Raw genomic sequence first — 20,296 nt, forward strand, 5'->3', positions numbered from 1 at the left:
AATATAGACATACTGATCAATGGAATCTAATTGAGAATTCAGAAATAGACCCCCAGATCTATGGTTGACTGGTTTTTGATAAGACCCCCAAATTCACTGAATTGGGACATGACAGCCTCTTCAACAAATGGGGTTGGGAGAATTGGATATCTATATCTAAAAGAGTGAAAGAGGACCCATACCTCACACCCTGTACTAAAATTAATTCAGCATGGATCAAAGATCTCAGTATGAGAGACTGCACCATAAATCTCCTAGAAGGTAATGTAGGGCAACATCAAGACCTAGTATTAGGAGGTCGCTTCTTAGACCTTACACCCAAAGCACAAGCAACTCAAGAAAAAATAGATAAATGGGAACTCCTCAGAATTAAAAGCTTCTATACCTCAAAGGAATTTGTCAAAAAGGTAAAGAGACAGCCAACTCAATGGGAGAAAATGTTTGGAAACCATCAATCTGATAAGAGACTGCTATCTTGTATATATAAAGAAATCTTACAACTCAACAACATTACTACAAATAGCCCAAGTATAAAATGGGCAAAAGATATGAAAAGACATTTTTCCAAAGAGGAAATACAAATGGCTAAAAAACATGAAAAAATGTTCATCTTTGCTAACTGTTAGGGAGATGCAAATCAAGACCACAGTGAGGTATCATCTCACACCAATAAGAATGGCTTAAACAAACAGGAAACTACAAATGCTGGAGAGGATTTGGAGAAATTGGAACTCTTTTTTTCTTCGCTGGTGAGACTGTGTAATGGTTCAGCCACTCTAGAAAACAGTTGGGTGGTTCCTCAGAAAACTAGGTTTTGAGTTACCCTACGATCCAGCAATTTCAGTTCTGGTATTCACCCAGAGAACCTGAAAGCAGTGACACAAACAGATATTTGCACACCAATGTTCATAGAGGCATTGTTCACAATTGCCAAGAGATGGAAACAACTTAAATGTCCTCCATCAGATAAGTGGATAAAGAAAATGTGGTACATACGTATGATGAATACTGTGCAGCTGTGAGAAGGAACGATGTCTTGAAGCATGTGACAGCACAAATGAACCTTGAGGACATAATGATAAGTTAAATAAGTCAGCTATAAAAGGAGAGATATTGTATATTACCACTAATGTGAACTCTGTGAAAAATGTAAAACAAATGTTTTATTTTGTAGACTATAGGGGACCGGGAGATAGATCGCAGCTAGTGAAGGGGGAATGATAATCTGATAAGAACAGATAAGATATTGAGGGTATCTTAATGATATTGGAATGCTCAGGAATGTCTATGATTCGTTAATTTTCTTGTGATATAGTAGGAGCTTATTGGAAGCAATGAAGTTATTTCAGGATATTTGTTTTCCTTATTCCTTTGCTATATTTTATTTGGAATTTTTAAATTTTTTTATAAATAAAGTTAAATTTAAAAAGATACTCTTTACATGATATCAGAAAATGATGCTTTGGACATGTAATGTGAATCAGAAAAGTCTGGCCTCTGCCTTTTAGTAAACTTTTCCTTTTCTTAGTATACACTTTTGTAAATTATAAACTTGAACAAGTATTTTCTAAATACTTTTTAATTTTTATTATGCTATGAGGAGGTTTGAAGTAAGTAGTGTGAAAATTCAACCTTTATAATTTCATAAGCTAGTGCATATTTCTGCAAAATTCCCTTCTAAATTATTTCAGCTCTTACAAGTAATGTGATTTTTTTTGTTTGTTTGTTTACATAAACACAAGATAGCAAAAAGAAAAAGTATTTGCAGGAGTTAACTTTAAAATGAAATGGAGTTGAGATTGTAGCAATAATTTTAGGCAAATCTCTTTCTGATACTGAGATAGATGCTTTTCTTCCATAAAACATAAGCTAGACAGCTGTCTGAATATCAGAGAATATAAGTAACCTGGTTGACTGACATTGGTTTTAGAGTACACAGTATTCATAAAGAGTGACATGAATGGGATTACTGGTAAAGCATTTAATTAGTATTTATTGTGGCAAATTTAGCTTAATAATTCATTTATTTGCAATGTTAATGACATAAAATGTTCGAAATGTAATGAGGCTAAATAAATACAAGTCTTTTAACTGAGTATTCAATTTGCTTTTATTAAAAGATAAATTTTTATTTATATGATATACTTGTTTATTACATATGCAGAATGATTTTCAATAAATCCATTGCATTTCAAATTTTCAAATTTTTCATTTATCAGATTAAATAGTGCTAATTGAAGAAATGCTGGAGTTACAGATACTAGAGAGAATATCTGATGTACTTGTTTATAGGACTTGAATATTTCAAGTGATATTGATTAAAAGGACATGGGAAACTTAATAGATTTAGAGAAAATAACATCTACCTCCTTTGCCCAAAATGTGTTTAATCTTGGTATTTAATTGTATTAGATTCCATAGTTAGGGCAGTTGTCAGATAAAAAAAATCTCATGTTTTCCTTTTCATTCATAAATTCTGTTTTGGTTTACATCTAAATAGACTAACATGTTTGATGATTTAAATATAGGCTATAGAGATCTGTTGTTTACATTCAGCCCTTCATTCATTCAACAATACTACTTGAGCATTATTATGTGCCCAGCACTGTTTTAGGTGCCTAGTCAACATACATGAAGAAAGCACATGACGCTTTGCCCTCATAGACCCTTTACTCTCATGGAAGGATTTAAACAATAATCACCAAACCCAAGAAATGAATAAATTATTTTTTAAAATTAAACAGGATAAGAAAAATGAGTCCTGGAAATTTTAAATATGATGGTCAGTCAAAATAGGCTTCATTGACAAGAGGGCATTTGAATAAAGACTTGAAGGATGTGGAGAGTTAGCCATATGGATACCTGGAAGAACAGAATTCCAGACTGAGGAAATAGTCCATTCCAAGGCCCTGAGTCAGAAATATGCTTGTCAGAAAGCATTAAACCAGTGTAACTGAGGCAGAGTGAGAATGGTAGAAAATGAGCCTGAAAGACATGGGTAGGTCTCAGATTGCATATAGCATCCTGTAAGCAAATTAAAGAACAGGCTACTTTAATCTAAATAAAATAGAGAGCCATCTTGGAGTTTTGAGTAGAGGAGTAACATAAACTGACCCTGTTTTAGTAGGACAACTCTGGCTGACATGTTGAGAACAGGTGGGAGAGTATCTACTGCACTGCAGGCAAGAGATGATGGTGGCATGGATTGTGGTGGTTGCAGTAGAAATGGTGAGTAGTGATTGTGGATTCTGGTTATATGTTGAAGCAAGACACAGCATAGTTTGCTGAGAGATTGAATGTGGGTTGGACAACTCCCAGGATTTGGTCCCAAGCAACTACGAAGCTAGATTTGCCATCATCCAATGTTGAAGAATTTTTGAGGAGCAGGTTGAGAGAAGTTTAGGATTCAAGTTTGGATGTGTTAACTTTGAAGATGCCTATGAGAAATCTAAGAGAAGAAGTTGAGGAAGGAGTTGGATTTATAATCTGGCATTCAGGACAAAGGTCTGGAGAGGGAATATTAGCATAAAAACAGAATTCAAAGCCAGGACATTGAATAAGGAATACCAGGATTGTGAGTGTAAATAAAAACCAACTATTGAGCCATGAGATACTCTAAAATTAAGAGGTTGAGAAGAAGGGGGAGAACTTGCAAAGGAGCCTAATAAAGAGCAACCAGTGAGATAGGAGAAAAACTAAAATAATATGCTATCTTGGAAGCCATAGTATTTCAAGGATGAGGGAATAAACAACTGTTTCAAATTAGGATGAGGACCAAGTAATGACTATTTTATATAACAACATTACAGGATTTTGTTGACATGACCAGTTTGGTTCAGTGATAGGGTTGCAACCCTGATTCAAGTGAGGTTTTTGATAAACTTGGAAAGTTATGCATTATAAAGTCAGGTGATGACAAGTGTTACGAAGAAAAATTAAGCACTGTAAGGAGAAGAGAATGACAGATGGTTCTACTTTTGATTAAGTGGCTGAGGAAGTCCTCTTTGAGGAATTGGCACATGTACTGAAGCTTATGTAATGTGACAGTGAAAGCCATGTTTGGGGAAGAGCATTTCAGATAGAAGAAATCACAAGTGCAAAGCTCTGAGTTGTGTGTGTGCTTAGCATGTTTAAGGAATAGCACACAGGTTGGAGTAGCTGTTGGACAAGGAGTTAAGGGATGGGCTTAGTAGATGGGTTCAGAGAAGAGCCAGGAACTTCTGGATTGTATTCTGAACATGGTTGAAAAGCATTGAGAATTATGAACAGAGAGGAAACAAAATCTGTCCTGTATTTTAAAAGGATCACTTTGTTCTTGGGCTAGATATTTAAATATTCTCTGCTTTTTTTTCTCTTCAGGAAAGGAACTAAAATCATTTAATTATTACAAAAATATTTATTGAGTTAGAAGATAGTATGTTAACATCAACTTTTTTTTATAATGCATTGACAGTTATTCATGAACATAAGCAATGGTTCATTTAATCAGGCCCTAAGAGAAACCAGCTGGTGGGCTTATTCACAAGCAGAGAGTAACTCTAAAAGTAATTCATTGTATTCGACATTGGTCCTTTAAAAAAATGGTAAGGTTTTTGCATTTGTGAATTAATACTGAGATTGTATCAGCTATTGTCAGAGTCTTCATTTTACCTATTGATTTAGAAAGCTGTAGGATATACCTGGTCTTTTAAGCTTAAATGTGACATTAATAAATATGTGAAAGACTCACATGAATTTCCTGAAATTTCTCAATAAAATGTATTTTATATAAGAATTCTTAAAAAATATTTTAAGCATGGATTTAACTATAGCTGTATCATGGAGATCAAATACCTTCAACTGTAATATGATTTATTCAACAAAATGTATTAATATTTATCAATTATGCCACCTATTATCATTTATCTTATATGGTTCAGGAGGTTGAAAAACATGGCCACAATATTTCTGTAGCTCCTCCCATGACTTCAATCTGGAATGATCTTGTGCCTTGTTGTGACCAAAAGAATGGGGTTAAAAATACCCAAGGTCCATCAACTGATGAATGGGTAAACACAATGTGGTATAAGTTAAAGAAGGAATGAAGTCCTGATGCATGCAACATGGATGAACCTTGAGGACATTATGTTGAGTGAAATAAGCCAGACACAAAAGGACAAATATTTTATGATCTCACTAATACGTTCTAAAGATAATAAGCAAACTCATAGATTTGAAATCTGGAATATAGGTGCCAGGAAATAGAATAAGGGTAAAGAATGAGAAGCTGATGCTTAAATTGTGCAGAATTTTTAATTAGGTTAATTATGAAGTTTGGGGACGGATAGAGGTGATGGTAGCAAATTATCATGAGTGTAGTTAACAGTGCTGAATTATGCTTGTGATTGTGGTTGAAAGGGAATTTTAGGGTCCTGTCTGCCACTAGAAGGAAAGCTAGTGGATAAAACATGGTAAGGTGTAATATAGTGAACAGTGTTGTGAACGATGACTGTGGTTAGTAGTACATATATAAGATTGTTCTTTCATGAACTAGAACAAATGTGCATCACTGTTACAAGGTGTTAACAATAGTGTGGTATATGGGAAAAAATTCATCTAATGAAAATCGTGGACTACAGTTATCAGTAATATTTTAATATTCTTTCATCGGTTGTAACAAAGGTACCACAACAATTCCAAGTGTTAATAATAAGGGAATTTAAGGGGTATGGGATTTTTCTTTCTAAAGTAATGTAAATGTTCTAAAATTAACTGTGGTTATGAGTACACAACTCTGGGAGTATACTGTGAACCATGGGTGGTACACTTTGTATAGATTGTATGGTATGTGAATATATCTCAATAAAACCGTTTTTAAAAAATTAAACATGAAAAAAAAAACAAAAAGCACGACTGGATATAAAAAAAGAGAGAAGGTCAGACAAAAGATCAGGAAGCACAGCAGAGGAATTTTATGGTGGTTTAGCTCAAGATAATATTTGTCAAGTTAATACATGAGTATTTTAACTATGATCAGACTTTGGCTTTTAGTTTATAGTCATGTGAAATATAATAAACTCAAAATAATATTTGTATCCTTAAAAATATATAACTAAAATGTCTTCCTTCTCATTCTATTTTATAGTGAATTATAAAATTCATGCATAAATTATTTACATTCTCAAATATTTATTATTTCAAATAAAATAAAAATATATCTCACAGAAATGCTTATTAATATCAAACAATTGTTCTCTTTGGTTGTATTATGGATCTATCTGTATAGTCTCATAATTAGCTTGGCAGTACTGCATAGGGGCAGCTGAGCAAGTAATCTGATACAAATCAACTCATTGGTTTGGATTTGATTATGGCCTGGAAGATCACGCAAAATTCCTAAGCACTGAATGAGAGCAGCAATTTTGCTGGTGACCTGGAGAAAACAAAAAAGAGACAAAATCACTTCTGCCTCAGAAACTAAGTCCCTACCTTCTCTCTTCTCTCGGTCCATCTTCCTCCATGCCTACCCATCTACTGATCCACCAGCTTATACTTTGCCTTACTAAAAAAATATTGGCAGTTGAATATTTGCCATATAGCTGAGACAGATAGAGGAGGTTATATTTAAAAGACCAGACAAGCAATTTGTGGACTTTAAAACAGTGAATGTTACTTCTTAATGGTGGCCGAATAATTGAGTTAGATCTGTTTGTGCACAGAAGCTGGGGTAAGTGTCCAGAAGCATACACTGATTTTTAAGGCAACTTTATAGAGGTATAATTTATATACCATAAAATTCATTCCTTTGAAGTATAAAATTCAATAATTTTTAGTGTTTTTACAGAATTGTGCAACCATCACCACACTCTGTTTTAGAACATTTCCTATTCCCATCATCAGTCCCATGCAACCACTAATCTTTCTGTCTTCTGTCTCTGGCTATTTGCTATAAACAGAATCATACAATATGTGGTCTTTTGAATCTGGCTTCTTTCAGTCAGCATAATGTTTTTGAGGTTTATCCATGTTGTAGCATGCATCAGTACTTGAAGCCTTTTTATTGTTAAGTAGTATTCCATTACACACTTATTTTTATGTGTTGGATCTCAGTATTATACAATGTTTGCATCTTTCATAATCTGGTTTACCGTTTTTTTTTTTAAGATGCTAGCTGTGCTATTTCTAATGCTATTTTAACAATTCTACTTCTGGGACATCTTGCAACAATTTCTGTGTTGCTCCCCTACTTATACACCATCAACAACTTTGTATAGGTGATTGAACCTTTTAAGATATATAGATATCTTCCAGCAATTAAATCTCTCTTCTTCCTGTATAAAAACAAACCAGATTATTTCGACAAGAAATAGATTTAGTAATTTCTGGTCTCTGTAGTTCCTGAAGTGGATTTAAAGTATTTATGTGTGTCATCCATGAAATTCAATATATTTATTTTGAAATTTCTCAAATATGCTTTACTATATCTTGGCAACCATTTTATCCAATGACTAATCAAAATAATGCTATATCATGTTAATGTAGAAATAAAAATACCTTCAAAATTTTATTTTGCAGAGAGGAATGTATACTGTAAAATATAAGAGCTCATATATTAAATGGCTTCATGAAATGTGTTTTGGCTGTCAGGGAATGATGATGAGAAATAATGTGTCCAATTTGAAACTTTCAAGTAATATATATTTGTCTCTTTAGCATTTGTGGAATCCAGCATCTGGAACGAATAGGAAAGAAGCTGAATCTCTTTGACTCCCTTTATTTCTGCATTGTGACTTTTTCGACCGTGGGCTTCGGGGATGTCACTCCTGAAACATGGTCTTCCAAGCTTTTTGTCGTAGCAATGATCTGTGTTGCTCTTGTTGTTCTACCTATACAGGTAAACATAATCATGTTAAATTGTATAGACTTCTGCATATCATAAGAAATACAGGGTGGCTTATTCCTCCAACAGCGATATATTAACAAGCAATTATTAAATCTGATAAATTAATTAAAACCCTATCAGAAATGTCTCTTTTGCAATATGTTAGAAACAGCTTTTTTTCTCTCCAGTTGTGACCAGCAATTCACATCTCTTCGATTCTTCACAATGCTTTCTATTAACTATTGGATATTTAACTGAAATATCTAACTGTATTAATTATAGGACAATTTAGTTTTTAACTACAGGTTAACAGATCAAGGAAATAAACTTGCAAAGGGATGATTTGCCTTGATTCTTGATAATGAACCTATAAACCATACATTGTGAGTACATATGTTGGTCAACTAATGAAACAGACAAAATTTGAAGATAATATATAATAAATATTTTGCATCATTTTGGGAAATGAATAAGGAGGCTGCAAAGAATCAGAGATATAAAATGGGACTAAAGATAAATGAATGCACTCTCCAACCCTTTTCTGCAATGAGCCTTGGGTGCCTATGGGTGGGTAGGTTTAAAACTGGTTATAGCAAATGTAAATCAAATCTGCATTTTCCATTACACAGGCTTTGGCTATAGTGTTTCTTAAATATACTTTACAAATTTGCAAAAATGACCTTCTCACTCTTCTCCATTCCTGCATTTCTTCCCTTTCAGCATGCCTGCCTGAGTCTTCCATTTCCCTCAGGTACTGGCTGTACTGTCCAGCTAAAACATGGTCTTGTGTGCTGTCGGTATTTCCCATTGCATTAGATGTGGGCTGAACTTGACAGAAGAATGGGAAGAGTTGTAGATAAGGTTTTTCTTTTCACACACTGTCCTGGACATGTAGCAGAGGCACAAACCTCTTAGTGATCTGCAATGATATAATAGGAAAATCATGTTAATATGTTTCCTTAAAGACCTGAAGCCCCTCTTCAGCAATCATTTAAGTTTCTTGTTTTAGGGATCACTGATAATTAGAATTTCAATGAGTTCCATCTAGGAAATTGAGTATACATGATACACAATAGATGTACTGCATTGATTTTTATTTTCATGTCTGGTGTTTTTCATTCACATGTGAAAAATGTATTACAGTTTGAACAGCTGGCCTATTTGTGGATGGAAAGACAAAAGTCAGGCGGAAACTATAGTCGACATAGAGCTCAAACAGAAAAGCATGTTGTTCTATGTGTCAGCTCCCTGAAGATTGATTTGCTTATGGATTTTTTAAATGAATTCTATGCTCATCCAAGACTACAGGTACATTTAAATCATATTATCCTCTCTACTGGATCATATCTGGTAACATATTGTCAAACTTACTTAACTGATGGTGCAGCTTGCATTCTGGAGAATTGTTATTTATACAACCAAAGATGAACGAGTAAATGAAGAACTATAGACATAACCAGGAATATGGAAAAAAATGCCAAAGGATTACACAATATTTTGTTTCCTTCTTTATATACACTGAAAAGACAGAATTATGTTAATGCTATGAAGGAAGGGTTTTCTTTGAATTCAAAAGATTACTTTTTCCTCCTTTGGGTAAAGCACAAATTATATTTCTATAAAGCTGCATTTTAACATAAAATGCAATAAAACAATGAAACAACCATTAAAATATCATCTGCTCACTTGAATACTTCAGAATTTATGAAGTATTGTTAATGGAAAAGTAGAAGTCTGGAATTTCCTTTTTTTGTTTGTTTCCTGAGTGTAACTAGGTCCTATTTTTAGAAGCAAATAAACAAAAATTGGACAATAACTAGCTGAATTGAGAACATGAATTCAGAAAATTCTTTTCATCTCTGTATGCAGATAAAATCCTCAGATAATTCTTCTACATACCAAGGTACTGGGCCTATATAGATTTAGACAATTTCTTTTATTACTTAATGGATTTAGTCCAGTCCACACAGCAAAGAGGTACTTGAGTGTCTTGCATTTCATCAATGAAAGTGTGTCAAGAGGTTGGAGAATCCCCAGAGATCAAGACTGTGCTGAGTATTTCTACTTATCCCTCTGTTACTAAAAGTGAAAAGGTCACTTTGTAAATATATTAAAGACCTTTTTAAATACTATATTTATATTTTAGAAAATTAATTATAAGTGTTTTAAATTATTTAGTATATTCATTTAGTATCATATAAATGCATATTTGTATTTTCTTTGAGTAAATCCATTTTTATTTGTCTGATATTTTTGCATATTCATATTGAGAAATTGCCGGTTTCCTCTTTATATCTCATAAAGAAAATCTGTTTGGCGGAAAATCTGATCCCAGAAAAGATCACAGAAATTTGCTTTGTATAATATCAATGAAAGAATTCTTAAAACTCTAGAAATTTCTACCAGATATATTTTTGAGTGATAAAATGATGACTATTTACCAGAGAATTTTAATTCCTGTGGATGTGTTTTTCTAAACCATTGTATCAAGACGTGTACCTTTGTATTTTCTCCAAAGGACTGTGTATTTTGAAATATTATTATCTCAAACTATTTTATTTAATTCTGTCAGTATTATCAAGATTTTATAAATTCTTACCCATTCATGTATTCCCAATAAATTCATAATTATGTATTCATAATAATATTACGAAATGTTACAAATCACTATAAGGTTTTGGTTCTAAAATTAATGACTAGAAATAGGAACTGATACTTAAGCACTTCTGCCTGGTATTCAGTACATATTTTAGGGTCAGCCTATAGTTATAAGTAAGAACTTTATAAGGTGGGACTTTTTTCCAAGGATAAGCACTGATTACCTTCTCTTTATGGTAGAATAAGAATATATAGATAAGACCAAAATTATTGATATGAGATTTTTATGTCTCAGATTATGTTTATTATAGTGTAATGTTATTTAATATGCCAAGGTTGTTAATGCAAATTTTTATTTATTTGCAGGAATTCATTTCAATTTTATCACTTTTCAAGATTTTTCTTATGTATTTTACGTACTAATGTAGCATACAAAACAGCATTACTGCTGCAAGCCCATCACCCTTTTTTTTGTCATAAGATATGTTTATATTCTTTCTTTTCTAAACACAATTTTATTAAGACATATTCACATACCATATAATCCATCCAAAGTATACAGTCAGTGGCTGACAGTGTCATCATATAGTTCTGTATTCATCAGCACAATCTATTTGAGAACATTTTCATTACTTCCCCCATTTTGTTTTGAATAGGATTATTATGTGGTGATTTTGTGTCCTACTGAAATGGATGTGCAAGTTCGAAGGGTGCTACAGATTCCAATGTGGTCACAAAGAGTTATCTACCTTCAAGGTTCAGCCCTCAAAGATCAGGATCTATTGAGAGCAAAGTAGGTATTTTTAAATTTATTTCCATCTTCCACTTTAAAGTTTTGAGTGCTTTCATATCTTTTCTCTCCTCCAAAATTTAGCAATTTTAAGGGTTGCCGAGTGTTCTAGTTTGCTAATATTGCCGGAATGCAAAACACCAGAAATGGATTGGCTTTTATAAAGGGGATTTATTTGGTTGCACAGTTACAGTCTTAAGGTCATAAAGTGTCCAACAATCTGATAACTTCACTGGAGGATGGCCAGTGGTGTCTGAGAAACCTGTTAGCTGGGAAGGCACGTGGCTGGCGTCTGCTCCGAATTCTGATTTTAAAATGGCTTTCTCCTAGGATGTTACTTTCTAGGCCACAGCTCCTCTTCAGATTGTCACTCTCAGTTGCTCTTGGGGCATTTGTCCTCTCTTAGATTCTCCGGAGCAAGAGTCTGCTCTCAATGGCTGTCTTCAAACTGTCTCTCATCTGCAACTCCTCTCTCCAGCTCCTGTGTGTTCTTCAAGGTGTCCCTCTTGGCTGTGGCCAGCTTGCTCCTTCTGTCTGAGCTCATACACTGCTCCAGTAATTTAATTCAGACCCACCCTGAATGGGCGGAGCAACACCTCCGTGGAAATTATCCAACCAAAGGTCTTGTCCACAGTTGATTGAATCATGTCCCCATGGAAACACCCAAAGGATTCCAAAATCTAATCAATACTAATATGTCTGCCCACACAAGATTGCATCAAAGATAATGGTGTTTGGGGGGACATAATACATCAAAACCAGCACATGAGTATGTATTTTGAATATAGAATTTCGCCTCAGTTACACTGCTAGTCAAATTTAAAGTTTGAAAATATAAAATCAGGTGTTTATTCCTCTTTTCCAGGCTAGTCTTAAGCTAAGGATGTTTGGCTGATCATGTCCACACAACCCAATGACAAGTGTCGCATGGTATAATTATCTCAAGCTGTCAGAGATGGGCAGAGTACTTTTCAAGTCATCTCCAAATCCCTGAAAACTGTTTTAAATTCAGAAATAAATGTCTTGGGCTATGCATTCCATGAAATACTGAAACAGTTTGGGTCGGAGTTTGGACTTTAAAGAGTTTGTAATATGTGCAGGAGTTATGACACTTGTGTTGCTGAAGGCCAAAGACAAAAGAGTCCCTATAGGCTGGAAGAATCAGAAATGTGCCAGGTCCCACTTACTGGCTCACTTTTTCTTGTGCATGTGCCAACCAACCTGGCTTGAAAGGTGATGTCATCATAAAGATTTAGGTCACAGGTCATGGGGGTTGGACCACATGAGAGAGTGAGAGCATGGTTGGGCTGACTCAACATCAGGGAGTCAGGATGCCTGCAACACAACATCTGTAGCATCAGAAGCCAGAAGAGAACCTTAGCAGAGTTGGCTTCGCTCAGTGTTTGCTGGTGCTTTTAAAGATTTGAACATACTTTCATGTTTATCCTTGAGTTGTTCCACTTGCTCTTTTAGATTTAAGTCTTCCCACTGAATTTTATGGCATAAATGTACTTTATTTGTTTTTGTCGTTCTGTTTACTTGGATAGCCTCTGTGTGTGTTTGAGTGTGTGTGTGTCAGTTTGTGCGTGTTCTGTGTATGTTTTGTGTTTATGGCGTGGAGATAGAGATCATGGAAAAGAACAGAAAAAAAAATAATAATAAATACCTATGGAATAGACTACCAAGCTCATTTTGCTGCCTCATCCTGCAACTGATGACTGGATACATGGAAATAGCCACTGACCTTACTTTGTACCTGAGATTATTTCAATTCTTTAATAATTTCTGAAATAAACAAAAATCCACAATATATTATCAGAATATAGTGAATGGTATGAATAGTAAAATTAAGCTTTGTTGAGAATATATTAGCAGTTTAGGTGGATTAAATAATTTCTATATGCTTTAATATACATATAATATCTGTAATAAGTCATATTCTGTTAATACCTCAAGTAAACCCTGACTTGAGTCTGGGTCCCTTTGCTGTACATACTTAGTTGCTTAGACTCCAACTTAATCTGTTCATTATATTCATCTGTGCAGTAATCAGTATGCTCAATTTACTGTTTAAAAGTGAAAGTTCTTCACAAAATAACAATAATGTCCATATTATATTAAATATGGGTTTGTTTGATAAACAGAGGCTTTGTTTCTATCTAACTGGTTAATGTAAACTTTTATTAGCTATTGGTATCTAAGGTAGATGTTGTATAGTATTAACATAACTAATTTATTATTATTAATAGAATTAAAAATATTTCTTACCAAATTAATCACTTTTATAAGAAACATCCTCCTCCCCATAGGAATAAAGAATCTAAGAAGAGAATGAGGATGACAAGAGAGGTAGCAGATTGTTAATGCCTAAAGTAAAATGACAGAGTATTTATTTTTATGTTCATTTATAACCCTAATTTCATATAAAAGAATTGGGATTTAACATACCTAATGCATTCTTCAACACAATTCCCCATGCAAGGAACAAGGAGTAGGATTCTCCAGACAAGTTTTAAAGGCCAGTTGCATGAGTTTTGAATTACTTTGTTGAAAATAATGTTTAGAAAATGTTATCCAATACTGAGATTATCTTGATAACCATGTCTCAACGTTTCTCCAGAACAACTATTTGGTTTGTTCTTATTCCATGTGCTTTTTTTATTTTTCCTCTTCATAGAAAACATTTTTTGAAATGGCTTATTTCATCCTAGTGAACCAGAAATACAAATCATTACTCATTTTGAGGGTAAACATTCTTACGTTTTTGGAATGTTATGTTATCAAACATTGAAGCATAAGCACTAAATTTAAGAAATATAGAATCTAAATATGGGGGGTGGGATTTGGAACAGATGATGAATAATCTCAAAGAAGTATAAAAATAGAGGAGCCTTGATTTCTGAATGCTGAGCAGTTCTGTTCCCTCTCTCTTGGTTTAATTGAGACATTGCTGCTAAAATGTAATTAAACATAAAATAAAGAGAAATAACATCCTCTTAACTTAATCAAAGAATATATAGGACAATATAATTAACCATTAAAAAATGAATAACATTTTCCATCTTTTTTTCACTTCTGTTATTATAAAGTATTACATTGTATAGTCAGGCCCACAGTAATTATTTTTTTCAGAGGAGGTTCACTGTCAAATGCAGTCATGATCTTCAACTTGCATTTACACTTGAGGGTACACATTTTATATGTACTTTGTATGCAATATGTGGACCAAAGAATAAAAATTCTAGTTTTCAGACAACCTGTGGCTATTCTAGCATGTGAACATTTTTTCTTTCTGCATTTAGGATGGATGACGCTGAAGCCTGTTTTATTTTGAGCAGCCGTTGTGAAGTGGATAGGACATCATCTGTAAGTTTCTAAAATCTCCTTTAGTGACTGTGCTTTCATCTTTAGAAGATTTTTTTAAAGTTTATTTTTTATCAGCCAAGATTAAATATTGGTGACCTTAAAAATTTGCTAAAAGGAACCAAGTATTTCTAAGCTATATTTGCCATACAATAAGAATAGTTGGATCACTGACTATGTCACCAAGAGTGTCTCTGAAGTCATTTCTACTACTCCTTGGGTTTTCTGTTGATCAAAATGAAATGAATCATGTAGAAACAGAACTTGACCTTGTTTTATTGCATATGACCCATGCTAAGTAATTTTGTTCAAATGGCTTCAATTTCCTCAACTCTAAAACAAGGCAGATGGATCAGGCAGACCGCATTAGAATCAATTAGAGAGTTTCTAAAAATATATGTTGTGAAAATTCGACTCAGGGTATATGGGATGAGGATCATGAATCTTTATATTTTTAAAAGATTCCCAGGTGATTTGAAAACACAGCCCAGTTTGAGAACTTTGGCTTATATGCTCTGTCTATATTTTAGGTGTAAAGTTCTAGAAACTCATAACCAAATTAAATGTCATAAGTTACAATACATAGCTTCTATTTTTTTAAAATGGGTTTTCAATTTATTATTTTTCAAAAAGTGTTATTTTCTGTTGCGTAGGTACTGTTACTTCCCATGTTTCTAAGCCAATGTGTGTATCTTTAGCCATATGTGGTACACAGGTAGATGAGAATGCTTGGCAGCTTCTGTAGAGACTAGGGAAAAAACAAAACATACATGGGTCTCTCAGGTATATGTTTTGCCCTTTTCTGCTACACCTAATAGACATGCTCTAGGATGTATCAGTTTAGGGCTAAATACTGAATTTGGCTGGTTCTGTGTTGCTGTTCCTCTTATTTACTTAATCATTTTTAAATCAACTTTCTCATCCTTCATTTGAATAGGGCATAGACCAAACAAATGCTTGTAAAATTTGTAAAATATTTATTTTTAAAGCATATGTTTTTAAAAATTTGTCTGCTCTCCTCCTTCTCCACGCTTACTACCATAATTCAGACCAGGCAGACCCTCCTCAGCTCACTCAAGCACTGCCTCAATAGTTTCTTAATTAGTTAGGCATCTCATTGAGTAAATCAGTGTATTGAATATAATCTGCCTTATGTTCTGTAATTATTTCACTTATATAACTGTGAATATTTTCCCCCTCAAGTGATACCTGGGTTTTAAAGAACTTGCAATATTTTGGTATCTGTATACTTTGCATAACAAGGAAAGGATAAGCATTAGGAAATAATACATAATATCTTCCATAGTACCCTTTAATGTCATAGGTTTGGGACCTTTCAGTTAAACAAATACATTCCATTTCCTCCTGACTCTACTAAATTGACAGGAAATGAGTAAAAAGATCTACGCCCACAAGGACAAAGTGGATGGTAGATGAGACAACACTAATGCAATTTTGGAAGCTAGAAAGCAGATGGACAAGTGGTAACTGGCTTAACAGACAGAAGGAAGCTGAAATTTAAGCTGAGTGTGGAAAAAACTGAAAAGCAGTCTGCTTTGCGCAATGGAACATAAAATGTCTCAGAATTAAAGGCACCAGATGCCTCTGAAAGTAGGGCTGCATGTTGGACCAGCTACAAGAACAGCGGCTAAAAGTCTGTAAGAGAAGCAGTATGGTTCCTTGACCGCCTCCGCAAATGCACAGTTGGTTATTGTCTTCAACTCAGGAGAAGTTTATTATTTGGAGAATTTGACACAGTGAGATCCCTCATTCAGAAACACTAGGCACAGCTGGGGGTACAGATACCATGCTAAAACCAGAGGAATTAAGAGCAAGTCGGCTCACTCACTGAATATGAAGGACAGGTCAGCACAGCTTCTGCCCAATGGTCTGAGAACTCTGATGGCAAGAACCTTATCTCCACGGACCAAGATTGGAGGAATTTTCTCTGGGAAAATAATTCATGATGAGAGAAAATAATATATATGCAGTCCAGTGCAATATCCTAGACTGATATCCCAGACTAATCGCCACACATTAAAGTCAATCACAAAATATTCTTCCCACATTCAGGTCTACTTCTACTTGTGTTCAGACAATAGGGATTACTAGAAATTTGAGGAAATCTCTGATAAGAACAAGAAAAAATAGATAAACAAAACACTTTGAGAAGAGGAACTCAGGGAAACAAGCAATGCAATACAAATCAGGGGAAAAAAACTTTAAAGTACATATTTATTAAATGTACTCCAAGTAATATGAGATGTTACATATATTAAATAAGACTAATAAACTATATAGTAAAACAAATTTAAAACAAAACAAGAAATGTTCAGTGAACCTAAAAAAGGTCCTAGAAATTAAAAAATATTCTGACGAATGAAAAGTTCAACAAAAGGCCTAGAAGATAAACCTATGGACATTTTGAAGAATGCAGAAAAATAACATGAATAGTAAAATCAAATAATGGAAAAGAGAAAATACTGAGACAATGAAAGGGGGTAGTAAGGGAGAAACAATATCCATAGAGTAGGAATTTAAGAGAGTCAGGAAAACAGAGGTGAGACTATTGGCAAAGATAAAATACATCAAATTTCCTAGACTGTAATTGTTAAATTGAGAGGGCCCATTCATTAGAGATTTTTAAAATGAACTACACTGGTCAGTGAGATGGAGAGAAAAAAGAATGAACATAAGGAGGAGAAGAAAAAGTTCACAACTAAATGATGGAGGATTAAAATGTCTTCAGACTTGTAATACCAAAAGCTAGAAGACAGTGGAACAATGCTTTCAAAATTCTGAAGGAAAAAGGTTTTCCGCTTAGAATTGTGTATCCTAGCAAAATTTCAACCAAATTGAGAAGAGAGAAAAAGATAGTTACAGATATTAAAGATAATTTTAGATATTAATAATTTTAGAAAAATGTACAAGTCTCAGGAAGCTGCTAGAAGATGTGTTTTTTACTAAAATAAGTTAGTAAATGAAGAAATTCGATTTCAGTTCTTTTGGGAAGTGGGATTTCTAGGTCATATGGTAATTCTATACCTAACTTTCTGAGGAACTGCCAAACTGTCTTCCACAGCGCCTGCACCATTTTGTATTCCCACCAGCAATGAATGAGTGTTCCTATTTCTACACATCCTCTCCAACACTTAAAATTTTCTGTTAGTTTTTTAAATAGTAGTCATTTTAGTGGGTGTGAAATGGTATCTCATTGTGGTTTTTATTTGCATTTCCCTAATAGCTAATGATGTTGAGCATCTTTTCATGTAATTTTTGGCCATTTGTTTCTCCTCTTTGTAGAAATGCCCATTCAAGTCTTTTGCCTATTTTTTTAATTGTGCTGTTTGTCATTTTATTGTTGAGTTGTAGGATTTCTTTATATATTCCAGATATTAAACCCTTATTGGATATGTGGTTTCCAAATATTTTCTCCTACTGAGTAGATTACTTTTTACTTTCATGATAAAGTCCTTGGATGCACAGAAGTTTTTAATTTTGATGAGGCCCCAATTATGTGTTTTTCTTTTGTTGCTCATATTTTGGATGTAAAGTCTAAGAAACCATCACCTAACACCAGGTCTCGAAGATACTTCCCTATGTTTTCTTCTAGGGTTTTTATAGTCCTGGTTCTTATATTTAGATCATTGATCCATTTTGAGTTAAATTTTGTATATCATGGGAGATAGGGGTCCCTGTTCATTCTTTTGCATACGGATATCCTGCTATCCATATGCAAAAGAGTGGATAGTCTTTTTGTAAAGACTATTTAGTGAATACATTAGGACTTGGTCCAGACAGTTTTAATCCATCTCTGTCAAATTATTTGTTTCCTCTCCCTAAGTAAGTTGTTCTTTTGGGCTTGGGTGGAGGAAAAGAATAAGTAACTCCTTCTTTCTGAATAGCTAGTCTGGCAACAATTTAATCATTCTGATTGCACTAAACCTTTCTTGTATCCTCAGTTAGAGGAAAATGAACTCTCTAGAATTTTACCCTCAATACAATCAATTCAGTATCCCTGTCATTTTCATGTACTTCTGGTGCACAGTGAGTATCTGGGGATGGCCAGGAAGTCTAAAATCATGGTGTGTTCTTAATGGAATATACTCCACTTAACCAACAAGTGTCAGGTTAATAATTTTAAACAAGTTCACTCACATTAAGCAGTTGAACGACATGGGAAAAAACCATAGTTGATTCTCAGAAATTCTCTTTTTATCCTAGCAGGGATATCAGTTAAAGCTTGCTCCTAGGGTACATGCTCTTTAACTGAGATGAGAAATAGTGTTAAAAACCACTATTGCTAGATAGTGAGGAATAAACATGCAGATTTACATTTTATTGATGCAGTTAAGGAGCAAAATAAAAAGTTTTACCTTATTTTAAAAAGAGATCAAAAATGTAAGGTCAGTTATGTTGAACCTTGGAGAAATAGTTGTTAAATATTTAGGCAATAACAAGGTTTTCTTCCCTTAGCTTTAATTTCAGGATTACATATGTAAAAACAGTTAGTAATGTGATTATGATATCTCAAGGAAAAATTAATATAGACTAACTTTTTAAATATTTGTTCCTGGAATGAACACTTCCAAAGATTATTTTTATTTTTTATTTTTTTATTTTTTTATTTTTTTTTGTATAGACATATTTTATCAGAAGTATTTTTAATGGTTCTAGTTAATTAAATTGTCTTAAATACAAATTATAAAGGGAATAGCTCTACAGTTTCACATTAGTGCATATGTAGTTTCACCTCTAGATCCTGCTTCATTCATTGTGGTAATTTCATTGAAAGGAACTTCCTGGCTGTAAATTCCATGCTTCCTATCTTCCAGTATTCCTATGGCAGATTCTGGGTATTCTTATGCCTAGCAGGAAGCAGTCTGATGTGGAGAGATCTTTCCATTCATTTGATTATGTGATAATTTTTATTGTTATTATCATCCTTCTGCACCCTCCTCATTTCACCATTGTCAGTACCATGGATCAAGTTAGGACTCTATGGTCACAGACTGAGGTTTCACCTGTATCAGCTCAGTCAATCTTCATAGCCAGAGGACGAGGCAGGCAGGTATTCTACTGAGGAGGAAACTGAGGCTCAAAGGCCTTCACTATCTGATCCTGCATCACATCATAGCTAATAAATTGTGGTATTAGGGTTTCAGCTAGTCTGTCCAAAGCCATTTCTTGCAACCTCTACTCTTTCAAAGAGGAGGACAGAGATGAAAATTAACATTAAGGAGCAGAGACAAGGGGGTGCAGGAATGTCTTGAAGGCTGACAGTGGTTCTGGTTTGGGAAATTAGTAGTAGGGAAAGCTCAGATGATAGAGAAGTGTGGCCACACATGGAATATCACAGTAACTTAAGATAGTGTTGCATATGATCTGCCTTGAATGCTACTTCCTGGAAGGAATTATGATGGTCTAAGAATCTGAGTGGAGCAATGCAAATGATAAGCTACAGAAGTAGGAGTGAGGTAGAATTGGAGGAACACAGATTGTGCTCCAATTCTATATCATCATCAAAACAACATGAACTGAAAGTATTTTATTAACACAATTGGTAGAAAAATGTGTTTCTGTGTACTATGCCATGTGATACTTCCTTCATGATTGATAATTTGGAGGATGCTCATATAAGCAAAAGGAATCAGGCAAGCTCAGAGATGGTAGACTTTGTTTTC

At 34.0% G+C, this 20,296-nt stretch overlaps 1 protein-coding gene across 4 annotated transcripts in view; it reads left to right on the forward strand.

Annotated features, from left to right (window-relative positions):
- The window catches only part of KCNT2 (potassium sodium-activated channel subfamily T member 2), a 446,059-nt gene that overhangs the window by 186,068 nt on the left and 239,695 nt on the right, over positions 1 to 20,296 (forward strand). For all 4 annotated transcript variants that reach the window (XM_037825119.1, XM_037825122.1, XM_037825120.1 and 1 more), the window contains 4 exons: positions 7,693 to 7,873; positions 9,005 to 9,169; positions 11,116 to 11,252; positions 14,552 to 14,615. In XM_037825119.1, the coding sequence (XP_037681047.1) occupies positions 7,693 to 7,873; positions 9,005 to 9,169; positions 11,116 to 11,252; positions 14,552 to 14,615 (547 nt within the window). The remainder of the gene's footprint in view (positions 1 to 7,692; positions 7,874 to 9,004; positions 9,170 to 11,115; positions 11,253 to 14,551; positions 14,616 to 20,296) is intronic.

Source organism: Choloepus didactylus, chromosome 2 (genome assembly GCF_015220235.1).
Source record: "Choloepus didactylus isolate mChoDid1 chromosome 2, mChoDid1.pri, whole genome shotgun sequence".
Lineage (NCBI taxonomy): Eukaryota > Metazoa > Chordata > Mammalia > Pilosa > Megalonychidae > Choloepus > Choloepus didactylus.